The 16,430-nt window shown below is 45.1% G+C and overlaps 5 protein-coding genes across 5 annotated transcripts, besides 2 other annotated features; 2 read left to right on the forward strand and 3 right to left on the reverse strand.

The window, feature by feature from the left end:
- Positions 1-865: 865 nt before the first annotated feature.
- On the forward strand, positions 866-2,019 carry TSTA_104640 (cytochrome P450, putative; the record flags this gene model as incomplete). Its single annotated transcript, XM_002486443.1, has 2 exons — positions 866-1,281; positions 1,356-2,019. 2 exons carry the CDS (start codon positions 866-868, stop codon positions 2,017-2,019), a joined length of 1,080 nt encoding a protein of 359 aa, XP_002486488.1.
- A 332-nt stretch (positions 2,020-2,351) lies between these two features.
- TSTA_104650 (polyketide synthase, putative) lies at positions 2,352-10,511 on the reverse strand (the record flags this gene model as incomplete). Its single annotated transcript, XM_002486444.1, has 4 exons — positions 2,352-3,182; positions 3,256-9,711; positions 9,769-10,182; positions 10,254-10,511. 4 exons carry the CDS (start codon positions 10,509-10,511, stop codon positions 2,352-2,354), a joined length of 7,959 nt encoding a protein of 2,652 aa, XP_002486489.1.
- A 1,271-nt stretch (positions 10,512-11,782) lies between these two features.
- TSTA_104660 (glutathione-S-transferase theta, GST, putative) lies at positions 11,783-12,722 on the forward strand (the record flags this gene model as incomplete). Its single annotated transcript, XM_002486445.1, has 3 exons — positions 11,783-11,810; positions 11,872-12,183; positions 12,237-12,722. The coding sequence occupies 3 exons, from the start codon at positions 11,783-11,785 to the stop codon at positions 12,617-12,619; spliced, it is 723 nt and encodes a 240-aa protein (XP_002486490.1). The 3' UTR covers positions 12,620-12,722.
- A 23-nt stretch (positions 12,723-12,745) lies between these two features.
- TSTA_104670 (monooxygenase, putative) lies at positions 12,746-14,480 on the reverse strand (the record flags this gene model as incomplete). Its single annotated transcript, XM_002486446.1, has 4 exons — positions 12,746-13,528; positions 13,588-13,734; positions 13,796-14,264; positions 14,332-14,480. The coding sequence occupies 4 exons, from the start codon at positions 14,478-14,480 to the stop codon at positions 12,746-12,748; spliced, it is 1,548 nt and encodes a 515-aa protein (XP_002486491.1).
- Positions 14,481-14,977: 497 nt separating this feature from the next.
- Positions 14,978-15,988: a mobile genetic element.
- Positions 15,110-15,934: a mobile genetic element.
- TSTA_104680 (uncharacterized protein) lies at positions 15,227-16,084 on the reverse strand (the record flags this gene model as incomplete). Its single annotated transcript, XM_002486447.1, has 2 exons — positions 15,227-15,547; positions 15,725-16,084. The coding sequence occupies 2 exons, from the start codon at positions 16,082-16,084 to the stop codon at positions 15,227-15,229; spliced, it is 681 nt and encodes a 226-aa protein (XP_002486492.1).
- Positions 16,085-16,430: the final 346 nt, after the last annotated feature.

Below are 16,430 nucleotides of genomic sequence, written 5' to 3' on the forward strand. Positions count from 1 at the left end.
TCACTGGTATTTCTATGTGGATCGGGGTTAGAAAATGTAGGTTAGTTAGTTAGTTTATTCATCGACTGACTTACCTAAGAAGTGTCGAGCAGAATAATATCTCTGAGTAATTTTCTTGACACACCTACTATTGTTACTTGTCACTGAGAAAAGACTCATATGAAGCCATTTGCAAACGGCCCGAGGTCTGGATGTCTCCTTTTTCGAACTGATATCGAATTTATTTTGGTATTATGGATTATCTCATTGCGAAGGCTCAGCCCTCAACCCTTTTTCCAGTAGTATTCTCCATTTTAGGATCAGTCTTTCTCATCTTCATCGGCACATGGTGTTATTCATGGCGACAATCCTTTCCAGCCAAACCATACACAGGCCATGAACCCCCTTTGGTCCCATACTATCTCCCTTACCTAGGTCATCTTTTTCAGTTTCTGCGAAATCCCGGTGATCTAGTCCAACAATGCAGGTATTGACCGTATGTAAAGATTGATGCAATCCTTGAATGTTTACCTCTCTTTACAGGAAGAAATACCCCAATACGCCTTTTTCCCTGCAGATGCCAGGAGCAAAATTCCATATCTTCAGCTCCCCGGAGACAGTGTTTTCAATTTTTACGAAGCCGCGTGATTTCGTCTGTGAACCGGTAGTATCTTCGATGATGAGTAATGCCCTGGAGCTGGCAGGTGAAGATCTTCAAAAATTCGATATCCCAGTCGAACACAATCGGAAATCACCGGATCTTACGCCAGCACAGAGAGAGTCGTATGTATTTGTCTCACGGAATCATGCACTCTACCTAAAATATCTATCCGGAAGGACTTTGAACTCCATTATTAAGATATATACCAGAAATTTCTTGTTGGTAATGGGTCGTTCCATTCCCATTTCTCAGCAATCGCCGACGACAACATCCATTTCCCTACATAAAACACTGCAAAAGATAGTATTCGATACGTCATGTTTCACATTCTTCGGAAACCGTGTCCACCAAATCTGTCCTGATATCTGGTCTCATTGGAACTCATTTAATGAGGCCGCCTATATTGGAGTGCGATCAAACGCTTCATTTTACGTACGTCCCTGGACGCTTCGTGGGAGACGTCTCATGCTAGAGACATTTGACACATGGTGTAATACTGAACTCGAACCCTGGGATGAGACAGATGGCGTCTGGAATGAGAAATGGGGAATCAAGCTTAATTGGGAAAGAGAAAAGATGGCCCGAGATCACAAGATGACTCTTCGAGGCCGATCATGTGTTCAGGTTTCTTTTCTGTGGGTGTAAGTTTTAACTCTATATCCTGTCACTGGCGTGGAAGCGCGACTATTTGATCAGATTTAACGCTCATCTACAGAATTATTACGAATGCAGCACCTATGTTAACATGGCTTGTCACTGCACTCCTGACACATCCTGAGCTCCTCCAAAAGTTTCGCTCCATAGCTGAACATTACATCTCCTACTCAGGTAATGGGTCATCGAGAGATATTAAGTTTGACCTTCCAAGATTTTGTGTTGAACCTTTCATCCAAGGTGTATGGAAAGAGGCCCTCAGACTAGGCGTGACCAGCGCATCGGCGAGAGTCGTGACACGGGACTCGGAGATAGAGGGTTACATCGTGAAAAAGGGTAGTGTCCTATTACTCCCTACGCGAAACATGCATTTTGAGGAACGCGTATTTCACCATCCATATGAATTCAACCCATGGCGCTGGGTTCTTCTCGACGAGGACTCATCGTCCCCTTCAGGGTTCGGCCAAGTTTCACCAGAGCAGTTGAAACGACAGAACAACAGCCTAAGACCTTTTGGCGGCGGTACAGGTATTTGTTCCGGTAGATTTATTGCTGAACAGGAAATCATGATGACCGCTGCTATCCTGTTGCATCTTTTCGATATTGAGTTTGAGCAGGGGCAGTCTATCCCAAGTCCAAATTTGAATCCCCAAGGACTAGCTGCTATGTATCCCCTGGTAGATCCGAAAGTGATAGTGAGTGGACGGAAGACTCCGAGACTGTAAATAATCTTTCGGAAACTGTGGTTGTTTTCTATCTTGGAGATTTTTAGTCTATCTCTAGCTACCTACGCCACGGAAGGTGCAAGTAACCTCGTTAAAAAGAGAAACATAACTTCTCTAAAACACACTAGTCATTGATAATCTCTATATCTAGTTACTTCAAGAGTGTCTGGATGGAAGGTGTTCGTGGGTTCAAAAAGAGAAACGATGACTGGATCAGGATTAACCCTAAGCCAAAATGTACCAATGTAGAGGCAGAAAAAACCTGGAACAATCTCTTTCATATTGATACTAATAACCTCGGCAGAGTCCGCAAAATGTGAATATCTAAACTGTTATCTCACTAACTTGCTGACAGTCGCAGCTTTTTCACTAATTGTAGCCAAGCTTTCTGTTCCCATAATCTCAAGCAATGGCACCTCTGCTCCAAGATCCTTCACCAGCCATGTTCTGAACTCCATAGCCACCAGGCTGTCAACACCGTTGCTGCTCACACTTTTGTTTGAATCAATATTATCGACAGGGATTGCCAGCAGAGAGGCAAGTTTATGTCGAATTCCGTCACGCACAATACCTACCGCTTCCTCCTTGGTGGTAGCGTACGGCAATGCAATGACCGCTAGATGTGCCGGATCCTCTCCCTTGTGGTGTCTATAAGATACCGATGTAGTATTGAGGTGGGTAAAGAGAGGATAACTCAGATAAGAGAGTGGCGGCACTCCCCTCTGTCTCAGATATTCAGTCGTGGTCAGTCCAACAACCAACTGAGCGCGTCCCAGACCTTCTTCATTCTTGCAGCGAGGATCAATAACGTATTCAAGAAGTGTGTGAATTTCATCTTCACGAATGACCTCCAAGACGTTGGCGAGAGTGGTCATATTCTCTCGGTGTTCGGCCACATAACCAACCGAGAGCACAGTGCCTAGGTCGATGCTTGTAGCAGGAAGGTTCTGTGAAACACGGTATCGCGCAAGGAAGTCTTGATACGTATTTCCCGCCGCATAGTTGGCTTGTGATCGATTACCCAAGATGCCTGTGGCTGATGACAGCATGACAAAGAAGTCCATGGTACGTGGGAGGTATTCGTGGAGGTTCCATGATCCCTGAACTTTGGGGAGAATAGCAGCCTGGAAGTCATCGTACGACATATTTTCGAACATACCGTCCTGCGGAAATCTTGTTAGAACATGTTTCATATAAAGAAATTACCATGAGAGAAGAGGGAAATGGAGAATATACTCGAAGGACCATGGAGCCCTGAATGCAACCTTTGATTGGTGGCAGACTCTGGGTAACCTCCTCGACTACGGCCTGGACACGCTTGCTGTCTGAGACATCACAAGCAAAGATATGGGCCTGACAACCTTTACTGTCAAGATCATTAATCATCTTCTGCACAGACTCTGTAATCTTCCCAGTTCTCGACAAAAAGACGATATGCTTCACTCCCTTGGACGCCATCCATTGGCCGATGCTTCGACCAATACCGCCAAGTCCACCTGCAAGGAAATATGTTGCATTGCTGTCAAACCTGTAATCAGCTGGCTGTTCAGGAACGATAGGAACTACATCTGTTGGTGAGGAGACAAGTACAATCTTGCCCATTCCCCTTCCGGACTGAAGCGTACGCAACGCCTCTTCAATCTTGTCGTAGCTCAAGACTTGTGTGGGTTTTGCCTGCTTAATCTTTCCTTCTTCGTATAGCTGTACAGTTTGCGCAATGAGACGACGGAACACGAGGGGTTTATGTTTCATCATCATAGGCAACTCGACACTGGCCATCATTGCCTGCCGAAGGAATGGTGAAAGCTCAATACGGCCTCCTAGTTGAGAATCCTTCTTACCAATCTCGATGAAGCGACCAAACGGTGCCATAATATCCCAAGATTTGCGTAGAGCTTCCCCAGACAAGGAATTCAGAAGAACGTCCACTCCTCGGCCGTTGGTCATTCTCATGATACCTTTGGCAAAGGTAACGTCTCGGCTAGAGAAGATGTGATCTTCTGGGATGCCATACTCATTCATTAGCAAAGTCCTCTTCTCGTGAGATGAGACTGTAGCAAAGATCTCCGCGCCAACATTCTTAGCCAGGTGGATAGCAGCTTGTCCAACGCCACCTGCTGCGGCGTGAATGAGGATTGTTTCCCCTTCGGAAAGGCGGGCGATTTCATAGAGGCCATATAACACCGTAGAATAAACACAAGGTAACCCTGCAGCAACCTCAAAACTCAAACTATCTGGAATCTTGACCACGTTCTGCCACTGGACTCTTCCATATGTGTGGAAGCAACCAACCGCCTCAAATCCACACATGTAAACAACCCGGTCACCGACTTTCAAATCGGGAACCCCGGCTCCCACGCGAGACACAATACCAGCTGCTTCATTTCCCAAGGAGTAGGCCATGTGCTCACCCATGGCAATCATAACATCACGAAAGTTCAGACCAACGGCTTTGACTTCAATCTCGACGAGGTCGTCGGCCAAGGGTTCGTTGTACACAGTATCAGTGACGAATTCAATCTTGTTCAGCATTCCTGGAGCTGAGGTGCTCAGTTTTACTGGCCTACCTGCCTCACCCAATGGTATCATCTTCGGCGTCGATCTGGCAAATTTGGAGTTCAAGTACTCATTTGATAAGTCTTGGTCTTTCAGACGATTCGTGTATATGATTCCGTCCTTCAATGTATATTCAGCATTGGGTCTGCTTTCAGATGCCCCGCTGAAAAACTGTTTATCAAAAACGCGGATGATCTGTGCAACGAAGTCATTCAGTGCAGGCCGTGGCTCTGTTGTTGAAAGCAGTATAAGGTTGGCTTCATCAACATCACGCTCCCAGCGAATAGACCGCATCATACCAACTATCATTCCTAATGTTGGTTCGCGGTCAATGTCCCCTGTAACCCACAGTACCCCAGCTGCATATGAAAGGAGATGACGAATGTTCAAATACTCTTCTTCAGTCAGTTGAGACAAAGTCCCCCGTTCTAACTCGACCATGCATACGCAAACGCTGCTGGACAGTGACTTGTCGGACTGTAGATTTCTAAAATCGAGTATGCGGTATGAGGCTTTGCCAATACGGCTTTTCAGTGCATCTTCTACAGCTCGGACAAGCTCAAGCGATGACTGCTCGGAAGTAACAATCACAACATCATCTCCCTTCAATTTCTTTGCCCCTTCGATTGCCGTAGCAACGAAGAGACTCTGCGTGTGAAGATCGGGGTTTTGGCAGTCGGGAAACTCTAGATTTATTCCATCAAACCCAGACTCTCGAAGCTGTGTTTCCCACACCGCCGCTGGAACCCATGGGCTCCAGGTGCGACTAGGTTCTGTCCCTTGCCACCAACCGGGTAGTTGACCGAATGCAACTGGAGAGTACAAGAAGTTTTGGCGAGTACCTTCCTGCATCAAAAGCTTGCCGCCGGGTTTGAGCAATTTGTGGATATTAGATAGGGTCTTTCGCAGGCTAGTGGTTGTGTGTACAACGTTTCCAGCAATAACAAAGTCGTATGTACCAACTCCTAAACCTTGACTTGCCGGCTCCTTTTCAGCATTATAAACTTTGAACTCAATAATGTCGCTCCAAGCGCTGAACCTTTCTTTGGCCTTTTCGAAAAACCCGGCCGAGACGTCTGTGAACGTGTATTGGATTATCCGTGAGGTGAGGTTGGAAGAAGTGTCATCATCACTGAGAGGACTGAGAATATTTAAAGTAGGAGCAGTTGAGGCACCTGTTCCAGCACCAATTTCCAGAATTCGAAGATTTGAAGAATTGCGGTAGACATGGTGCAGGTATTCTTTGAATAGGGCCGGTATGTCTCCTAGAGCGACAACTTCGTCATAAACGCGGTCTAGGATATCGTCACTAAACATGAGTTGCAATGGGTCTGTCTCTCCCTTCAGGAAAGGGACTATGTTGGTACCCATACGCACAGCGAGTGCTCCATCACCATTGTAACCTGCAACCTCTTCATAAAGCTGGTTCTTAAATTTCGCGTCATGGGCTCTATCGGCCCATTCCTTATAAGACAGATGAATTATCTGATCTTTTTCCAAGTTCTCTTTCTGGTAGACCAACCATTCATAGTAACGGCGTTTGTGTCCTTGTAGAAGCGTTGGATCGAAGTCTGTCGCAAGATCATTAAGAGCGTCGGTTACGTTGAGCATGACAGCCAGCTGCATCCGGTTAATCCGATACAAGTACATTTTCTCAGCTTCCAGTGGAGACCTTGGAACCCTTGAAAAAAGGTCAATTGTAAGAAAATCAACGTCGATCGGCCACTCAATAGTGTGACATAGATTACGTTTTTGAACGTCTGTCGTGATATTTGATTCTAACGGTGTAGCTCGAAGTCCTTTGATTGAAACTAATCCTTCCTTTCCTGTACTATCCCATATCATGATATCGGATTCGTACTTTTCGTACGCTATCATTGATGACTTTCCATACCCTTTCATTTGTGCACCAGCCGCAGAAGGAATCTTAGCTGAGAGCCAGGCCTCCTTGACAAAAACTGGAACGATAGCACATTCCAAAGTTGCTTTGCCAGTGAGATCAAGAACTGACAAAAGGAAATAATGAAACATGCTGTCCATAGTGCTTGGATGGATCAGGTGCGGGTGCATGTATTGCTTAGGCATAACTTTAGCGACGTCTGGGACCGTAAGAGTTGCAGCAATTTCTCCACGGTTTTGTCCGCTTCCCTTTACATCTCCTAGATTTCTGAAGAGAAGCCCAAAGTTAAGACCTGTTGTAACCAAGTTGTCGTAGATACTGTTGATATCCATAGGCGATCGGCATTGTCTGAAAGTTGTGTCTAGTGTCTCGCGCCATTTCGCTGCTTCACAACTTGCTTCACGACCGTTGTCTATTGGATTGGCCTTGGCTTCGTATTCAGTGGAAATATACCCTGTACAATGCTCGATCCAGTCATCCCCTACAGAGTTATATGACGAAATGGCAAATCGACTCCAGATTTGTGATGGCAACATACTAGCTTCATCCATCTTTGTAATGGAGAGGCTTGTCTCTATTCCGTCCTTGGAATCGGGGATGATCAAAGCACGTTTGATTGAAACGTCTTTTAACCGGAATCCTGTAATAGTCAAAGCTGGGTCTGCAATTTGACGACAAGCTTCGACAGCCATGATGATGTAGCCAACTCCCGGATAAACAAAGTTTTCGGTCACAATGTGATCCCTCAGCCAAGGGAGCTCTCTTAGACGGATTATTTGACGCCAACGAGGGTTCTCCTGATTCCAATCGGTAACTGGAGCTCCAAATAGGTCGTGTCTTGGATGCTTCCTTAGTCGGAAATTTCGGCTCAATCTGCTCTCATAGACGATTCGCTCGGCATGGTCAAAACTATAAGGAGGGAGATCAACCAGCATTTTGGGCATTTTCTTTCCAGGGGTTTGATTGACCGCTTGAATGTTGACTGGGTAGCCACGAGAGCTAAGACTTCCAACAGCATTGAGAATGATTTCTGTACCTGGTGCGGTTCTATCGAGAACGTTCATGTACGCCACGGAACTTCCCCTGATTTGAGACGCCATGGTCTCTTTTATAGCACTTTTCATAGCACCATGTGGGCCAATTTCAAGGATAACATCCACCTGGTATTCGGAATCGGCATTGAGTTGAAGCTTGGCTTTCTTCTCCTCTAGTTTATAGCCCATAGCAATCAATGCCTCAGAGAATAGTACCGGTGAGACCATATTCTCAACCCAGTAACGGGCGTTGAGGAGGCTGTCCGTAACCAGTTCTCCGGTCACGCTTGAATACATCAATGCATCTCGAAACCGACTATCTGGAGATTCTGCAGTCAGGTCACCCATCCCTTGAAGGTAGTGGTCAGCTACCAAGTTCATATGATCGGAATGATACGCATTGGTAACGTTAAGCTTCCGTACAAAGACTCCGTCTTTATCAAGTAGTACCTTGAGTGCATCAATCTTGGCTTCATCTCCAGATATAGTGTTATTCTTTGGGCTATTAAAGCAAGCAATAATCAGCTCTCCGGGTATCTCCCGATTGACTCGGTCAATGTATGAATTGGCGTCTTCCGTGGAAAGCCCAACCGCTAGCATTGCTCCTTTGACATTCAGGGGCTTTGCTGACGCAACTCCGCGCCAGTATGCAGCCTTCCAAGCTGCCCGTCTACCAAGCTTACCAGCAGCATAGGCCGCGGCAATTTCACCGGATGAATGACCGACCACACGGGAAGGAAGGATATCCCAGCTAGCAAGTAGATCAACCAGGGCTATCTGAAGAGCAGCGCAGCATGGGTGTGAAAGTGCCGGTGAGTTGACTCTAGAGTTCTCCTTCGACACTAATAATTCATTGAGTACTGACCACTCTGCTCCAATCGACTTCATGTATTCAGATGCTTCTTCCATGCTGCGACGGTAAACGGGATATTCTAAAAGTTCTTTTCCCATGTTATGCCACTGAGCACCCTGTCCAGTGAAAACATATCCAATTCTAGGCTTGTTGCCCGCTCGGATTACCGTCAGTGTATCGTCTCCTGTAAGGTTCTCAGAGAGGTCATTCAGAGAGCTTGCAACCAAAAATGATTTCCAGGGAAATTTCGATCTCTTCTCGGAGAGTGTAAATGCTAACCTCTCAAGAACTTCAGATTCAGTTGTCAAATTTAGGGTCTCATATTTCTTCAAATAGTCAGCAATTCTAGTGGCGTTTCTCCGTATACCTTGTTCATCAAATGAGCTAAAGCTGAAGATCCTGTTCTTTGGACGTGATTCAAGGCCTTTGACATTGATATGTCCATTCACTTCCGAAACCCTATTCGGTAGATCGCCGTTTGTTACATGGCCATTTGTCTGCAGTTGCTCGATCATTGCCCCGTTCTCTATCAGCTCCTCAGTAGTTGCGGGTTTTTCCAGCTCACTCAACTTTCGACGAATATCATCCTGCGTCGGTACTGACTCGACGGTGTTGTGAATTGAAACCATGTTCCGAGATGTCAAGTAACTATAGGCATCGTCCAAGATAACATGAGCATTCGTGCCACCAACACCAAAGGAGTTCACGGATATTCTTCTCACTCCTTCAGTTGGCCAGGGCGTGTTCTCTAGGGGAAATTTCAAGTTCCATCTCTTAACAGGCACCTTAAGGTTAGGTTTCTCGAAGTTAACATTAGGCGGAATGATACCAGACTCGAGAACCATCACAGACTTGATGACTCCGGCAACACCAGCGCCTCCCTCCAAGTGCCCGATACCTGACTTGATAGCACCAATATATAGCGGGTCGAATGTACTTCGATGTGGGCCAAAGATTTTGGCTGCTGCACTAGCCTCCACGGGGTCTCCTGCTGATGTTCCAGTTCCATGCGCTTCTAGCATTCTGGTATCTTTTGGGTCCAATCCTGCTGAGGCGTAGACCTTACGGATCAGATCTTCCTGCGCACTTGCACTTGGGAGTGTAATGCCAGCTGTCCTGCCGTCTTGATTTACTCCAGAGCCACGAATGACAGCTCTTATTGTATTTCCGTCGCGGATAGCATCTGACAGTCTTTTCACGACAATACTGCCCACGCCTTCTCCACGAGCGTACCCATTTGCTCTATGATCGAAACTGTAACACTTTCCGTCTGGAGACAGGAAGCCATGATGGGCCATTCCCATGATATCCATAGGATTTGCCAGATAATTCGCACCGGCAACAATAGACTAACCTTAACTATCAGCAATTTTTCCCATTCATCTAGTGGTCAAAGAAAAACCAACCATATCACTTTCTCCTAATTGCAAACTTGTACAAGCCAAATGTAATGCAACCATACTACTCGAGCAAGCAGTATCAATGGTCATGCAAGGACCTTTGAGGTCATAAAACCAACTCACGCGACCAGCAATAATCGAGTTGGTGGTACCCTGCGGTCTGTATTTGAGGGTAGTTTCTGGATCTGCATTCAAAAGTGCAGCATGATCGACGTTAAAACCAGTAGTGTACACCGACGTTTTACTACCAGTGACATCTTTCATAGATATTCCTGCATTCTCGAGTGCATGGTATGTATTTTCCATAACGAGTCGTTGTTGGGGATCGAGTGTATATAGCTCTGTTTTGGTCACCTTGAAAAATGGTGCATCAAAATCCACCGGGTCATCTAGGAGGAAATTCGCTCCTTTGACGTGAAACTAAGAGTGAAGATTAGCAATTGATGACCATATGATGTACCTGTTTAGTATGAAGTATGGGAAATGATTACCGTTCCACCATGTTCTGGATCTGGATGATAATGGCCATGACGATTAATCCTGTCTGCAGGAAAATCAGTCATAGCCTGCCGGGCTTGCAATAAAAAGTTCCATAGATCTTCTACAGTTCTTGCTTCTTGAGGAAACTTTGCAGCCATGCCCACAATGGCGATGGGATCTTTTTCAAATGAGCCTGTCGCCTTGAAAGTGACCTCATTTAATTCTGCTGAGGCCATGGTAGGCCCATTTGATGCACTTGCAATAGTCATTTATAATTATGTGCGACCCTTCACTGAAGGTATGAAGAGCCAAACACAAAAATGATTTAAGGCAACAGAACACGCAATTTGAGAGCTCTTAGGCTTGCCTGCTAGTCTTTGGTCTGTCTCGTCGATATGTATTGTACCTGCAGCAAGGCAAAAGTGGAAGCAAGTGAGGAGTTTAAAAACTGAGAGACAAAAATGACATAGTTGTCTTATTATACAGCGTAAGATAATACTTTTTTGAAAATTTACTAGATATATACCAGTGATACCTTTGGTTTGCTGTCAATTGATTGCTGTCCCATTCATGTTCCGTTGAATGTCTATTAGCCTTTCGATATTTTAGCTAAAACATGCTCAGATCTCCTTTGACCCAATTTTCTTATACATGCATATTACCATCCCAATCTAATCAGCTATCTATAAACGTATGTTTGTTTCGACGACCGGCACGAGCCGACTTCGGTGACTCCATTCGTGAGGTCTACGTGGCCTTCGACACTGGGACTCTACTGCATTAACATAAGCATTTAGTGCCTTACGAGCCCCGCGGGGAAAAACCCAGCAAAGTATGGAGCAAATATCGGGTTAAAGTTGAAATGGATGAGAGACAGATATGATTAGTCTGGGGCGAAAAAAAACAATGACTCGAAATCACTATATAATTCTAGTAGTACTGCAAAGAAAATGCTTATCAGCGACCTGCGGAGAGGCTACTAGCTTCGTAATCATACATATGAAAGGTAGCATGTTGAAGCTGTGCCTACCAACCATTTCCACCGTCAACAAGCAGATCATATCAACTATATCTGATGAACGAATCATCACCTCGGGCTCACTCAGCGACCCCTCATTTAACTTCTGCAGGATGACAAGAACTGGCAACGCAAGCATGCATCCGGCCCATATGGATTGAACAAAATTTGCCGAAGCTGAAGGAAGTGAACGGTTAGATATTTTACCCCACGAGTAACCCCATGGGTGTAACATCAGATGGGATGTGGCTGAACTCTAATTGGTTTAAGGATCTAATTTAGGTTGGTGGGGCCGCCTGGCTTACTCAGCCCGGGAGGCTTGGCTTACTGATGTATTGGTAATACCATACTCCATACTTACACCATAGTACGGTAACGGTATTACAGATACATCAGAGTCATCTATTGTATGGCACAACGTGGGGTCTTATGTCCAAATGTGGTGGTCTTGTGCTTATACTGATACTCATGTCGGATTTCTGCTAGACTGGATACTTATTGAGAATAGGAAAAGCATACACCATGAAGCCCATCATCCTATACACACATCGTAAGGAATCACCTGGCCGTTCGAACAGAAAAAACGTTTGACCCTATCAAATATGAGACAGAACTAGGTACCAATCCCTGGAAATGCGCCATTATCCTCGAAGAGCTCAAACTCCCATATGAGAACCGATTTGTTGAACCGGGGAATGTAAAGAAGTTTCCATATACAGATCTTAACCCTAATGGACGAGTGCCCTGCATCGAGGACCCCAATACGGGCATGGTACTCTGGGAATCAGCGGCTATCAATGAATATCTCGTCCAGACATATGATTCTTCAGGAACGCTTTGGTGTCCACAAGGACCAGATCATTTTATTATGAAGCAATGGCTATATTTCCAGATGTCAGGTCAAGGACCATATTATGGGCAAGGTATGTTTTATATTTCACAGGGTCTTTTGCTGAAAAGGCTGATCTTCAACCAGCCGGCTGGTTTGTCTTCAGACACCATGAATACCTCCCATCTGCAATCAACCGTTATCGACAAGAGATTAGGCGTGTTATTGGGGTCCTAGATACGGCCCTTGCCAACAAGGAGTATCTCGTTGGTAATAAATGCACAATTGCAGATCTAGCTTTCGTGACGTGGGATGAAATGGTCCCTGATATATGTGAGGGTGAGTCTTTTATGGAGACATTACATGAAGACTGTACCAACTGGATTGCTTGGCGGAAACGTCTTCTTGCTCGTCCAGCTGTGCAGCGAGCTTTGCGAGCTAAAGCGAAGTCATTGGAGGAAGTAGGGCCAAGCATAATACCTAGGAATTGGGAACATGAGAAAAAGGCAAATACTACCACAACGATGTAGATATGAGGATGAAACATGGCATATAAGTTATATGTGGGTAGATATGATCTACAAGTGGCAGATCCAAATGCTTCTGACGCTTGATTCTCATTAGTCTGAACCCTCCAGGGCTGGATTCACTTGTTATCATGCTGCGAGCTCTTTTCTCTCTCTTTCAACTTTTTCTCTAGCAAACCGTGCCCGAATTTTCTGTAACTTCCCAGCATCCCGAGCTGCATGCCATTTTGGCGAGAAGCCTTCAACCCGTCTCGCCGGATTACTAGCATTAATCAATTCTATCAACTCATCCACGTACGGCACTTCTTCATCATGCCTACCATTCATCAGCCTTGTATCACCCTTCTGTGCCAGACGCTTCTCATATATGCGCCTCATTTCTTGTTGGCTTGGTAAACTTGCTTTGCCGGAAAACACCTCAGCAATAAACATCGCCTGATACTCGAAGAACGAGAAAGTGGAAATAAACTGAGAAATTCCACCAAACGCAAGTGTTGGATCCGGAATATAAAACATGTCCTTGTGTAAGTTGAGTGTGCAGCTCCCGTCCTTAACCAAGACCTTGGAAACATCTACATTTGCGAATCCATTATCTGCATGTAGGTCTGGCATGAAAGGGTAAGCAAAGTGATATCCAGTGCACACAATCACGATGTCAATATCATTCAGGACTGTGCGGTCTTTTAAGGTGACCTTTCCTGGTATATGTCCTTTGGCTGTCAAACTTTCGGCAACCTTCTGTAGAGTCCCGAATGATTCTATTTCAGCCACTCTCTGACAGTTCTCAGGAATAAAGTCTAGTGGTAGATCGAAACGCGATCCACGTCCAGACTGGTGTATTTTTTGTACCAAGGGGCCCAGCTCACGCGCTATCTCCGTTGAAGATGTTCCCGCACCCACTAATAGAATATTCTGATACACAGAAGTTCGTCAGTAATATAATTTTCTAGTCTTATGAGAAGAGTTCGTACCTTACCAGAGTATTTCTGGGGGTGTCTATAAGACTTGGAATGCTCCACACGCTCAGGATATGTCTCGCGCCATTCAACCAGACCAGGAATAGAAGGCAATCGAGGTGTATTATAATGCCCTGACGCTACTACAACAGCATCAAATTCCTGTATAGATATCCATTAATTGTCTGTTGTGGATTATTTGCGTTTACAAGGCACTCCTTACCCACTTCCGATGCGATATCTGGAACTTTTCCTCCTCCGTATTCTCAGATACTATCGGAATCAAAGTCCCCGTGGTCACTTTCCACTTGTCGCCTCCTTTCTTCACTCTTTCAACCAAAGTGCGGTAATAAACTCGGTCTTGCATTCCCACTTGGGTCGCTGCTTTCTGAATGTAGCGTAAAACATTGCGGTGCGTGGTCCATTCACTTGCATGATCAGGACATTCCGGGGTTGTCATCGGAATCTCCCATAACCATGGAAGGTCCTTTAATTCAATCGTAGCCAACGAAAAGTTATTTGTAAGACCATCGTAGCATGCTCCTGGAGGAGCATGTTTGAGCGCATCCTCTGCAGAAATAATCCCATCCTGTTGGTTATCTTCCTTGTACCAGGGACATAAAGCTTGGGAAGCCTCCAGAGGCTCTGTAACCGAATAAGGCGGCTCAGGAGCTTTCTTCTCATCGTATAACCTTGCACGATTCACCTTCGGTGTCAGCTAGAGCAGGTTCCTTGACTTATGCAGAGGTACCAACTTACCAAACACCACCTGGCTTCTCGTTCCGCTCGAATACTGTCACATCGAGACCGGCTTGAAGTAGATACTTGGTCGCAAGAATACCACTGATCCCAGCCCCTATAACGGCGATTGAGCGAATACCTTCAAACCGCTGCTGTTCGTCCGCCATTATTTACGTAAACTTGCCGAACAGAAAGACGTTTTAAGCAAGACCGCCGTTCGTAAAGTTCATCATATATTCTTCACATTTGTTTTGTTACCTGTTTGACTAGTTTGGGATAATTCGAAAGATGCGTAACCTTGAATTACGAATACAGATACTTCTTCGTAACACATTTCGGTAAACTTGTAAGATATAGTAAACCATTTTTACAGAGTCTCATGATCGTATGATCGTATGATGACCATTATTACCGCTAGCCAGGGGAACTTGGCTCATGAGCGGTGAAATAACCTCTTATAGGAGTATGGGGTCGATATGGATGATTGACCCGCCTCATATCAATGTTTCATGGGGTAATGCTTACACTAATTAGCATACGTTGTACTATGGTCTATCCAGGTAATTTCCATAGTACGGTGGGGCTGCAGGGATACGTACAGGGGTTGACTACCTATCAATCTCAATTATTCTGCCATTCTCTAAAACACCTAATTAGCTAGCTAGTAAGGAATATTTCCTCCATCCGCGGCTATTACTGCCTGACAACGAGCCTGCATACTATGAATAAGCTGAATAAGGAAGCTCTCAGGAACTGCGTCCCATGCAGCTCGAACTACCTCTCGGAGCTGATCATAGGATAATTCTTCATCGTCCGGATATCTATCTTGAATCCAATCCTTCATCCAGTCCCATATTGTCTCAATTAGATTGAGATCAGGTGAAAATGCAGGCCAAAATATGGGATATATGCCTCAAGAATGAAGTTCTTCTTTCGTAAAAGAACTCGAGTGCCCTGGGGCCCCATCCTGCATCAACTGTAGATATAAACCCTCCTGGCGCATTAACCGAAGATATCCATTAATCAATGGCACAGTTCGTTCACAGTACCGCTCAGCATTGATAGAGCTCCATTCTTTTTCCCAAAATAGACATGGGTCTTTCATATTTCTATGAAATGACGACCAGAACATCCATCCTCGACGTCGTGAGATTTTTGAACGAACACAGGTATCATCCAATTCTTTACGAGCCTTACGAGTCACGTAAATGCGAGTATGAGAGCCTGATGTAACCTATGTTTCATCCGTCCATAAAAGCTGTTTCCATTGTTTATATGTCCATTGTACATGTTCTAGATCCCATATAAGCCATTGCCGTCGATTTTCAGGACTTAAGTAAGGTTTGCAAAGCGCGTTACATCGTGCATAACCTCTTTTCTTCAAGGAATAGGCGAGTATATTTGGTGTCACATTGAGATTAAGCGCCTTGATAACCTTGGGATATGGCATGCGACGATTCCTCTTAGATGAAGATATCCACTCAATGATCTCATCCATTTGAGATTCAGAGAGCTTAGGTGCAGCTCCACGCGCCTTTTTAGGAGTAACCTGACTAGACTGACACGCATATTGAACCTTATTTTGTGTAATATTGAGTTGTTTCGCTATTTGTTCATAGGTAAATCCTGCTTCTCGCAAGGTTTGAACACGAATATGATCGTCTCGGGTTAAGCGTGTGCTATACTGCTTTGGTGAGGCAGGCTCGTTCGTGGATTCGTTCGTGGACATATTCGGAGGCTCTTTTGTAGGCTCATTCGTAGGCTTAGACATTGTGGCAGGCTCTATGCGGCGTGGTAAGGAATATGTGTCAACATCTCAGCATAGACTCTAACACCTCCTATAGTAGATGGATAACCGATACAGGAAGGCGATAGGCATACCCCTGCAGCCCCACCGTACTATAGAAATTACCTAGGTAGACCGTAATAACCATTTAGCCGACACATTTGCGAAGTAGGTAATAACCTATATCGGACATTTTATATCAGCTGCCTTTCTAGCACCGATTTCGCTGTCTTACTCACTATTCATGCATACGCGTTGCCACTATCACTACCACTCGTCAGTAAAAAGACTAGATACGTAGCTAGAAACGTAACGTCTAATCTGACCTGCT

This window comes from Talaromyces stipitatus, genomic scaffold, assembly GCF_000003125.1.
Source record: "Talaromyces stipitatus ATCC 10500 scf_1105507295511 genomic scaffold, whole genome shotgun sequence".
Lineage (NCBI taxonomy): Eukaryota > Fungi > Ascomycota > Eurotiomycetes > Eurotiales > Trichocomaceae > Talaromyces > Talaromyces stipitatus.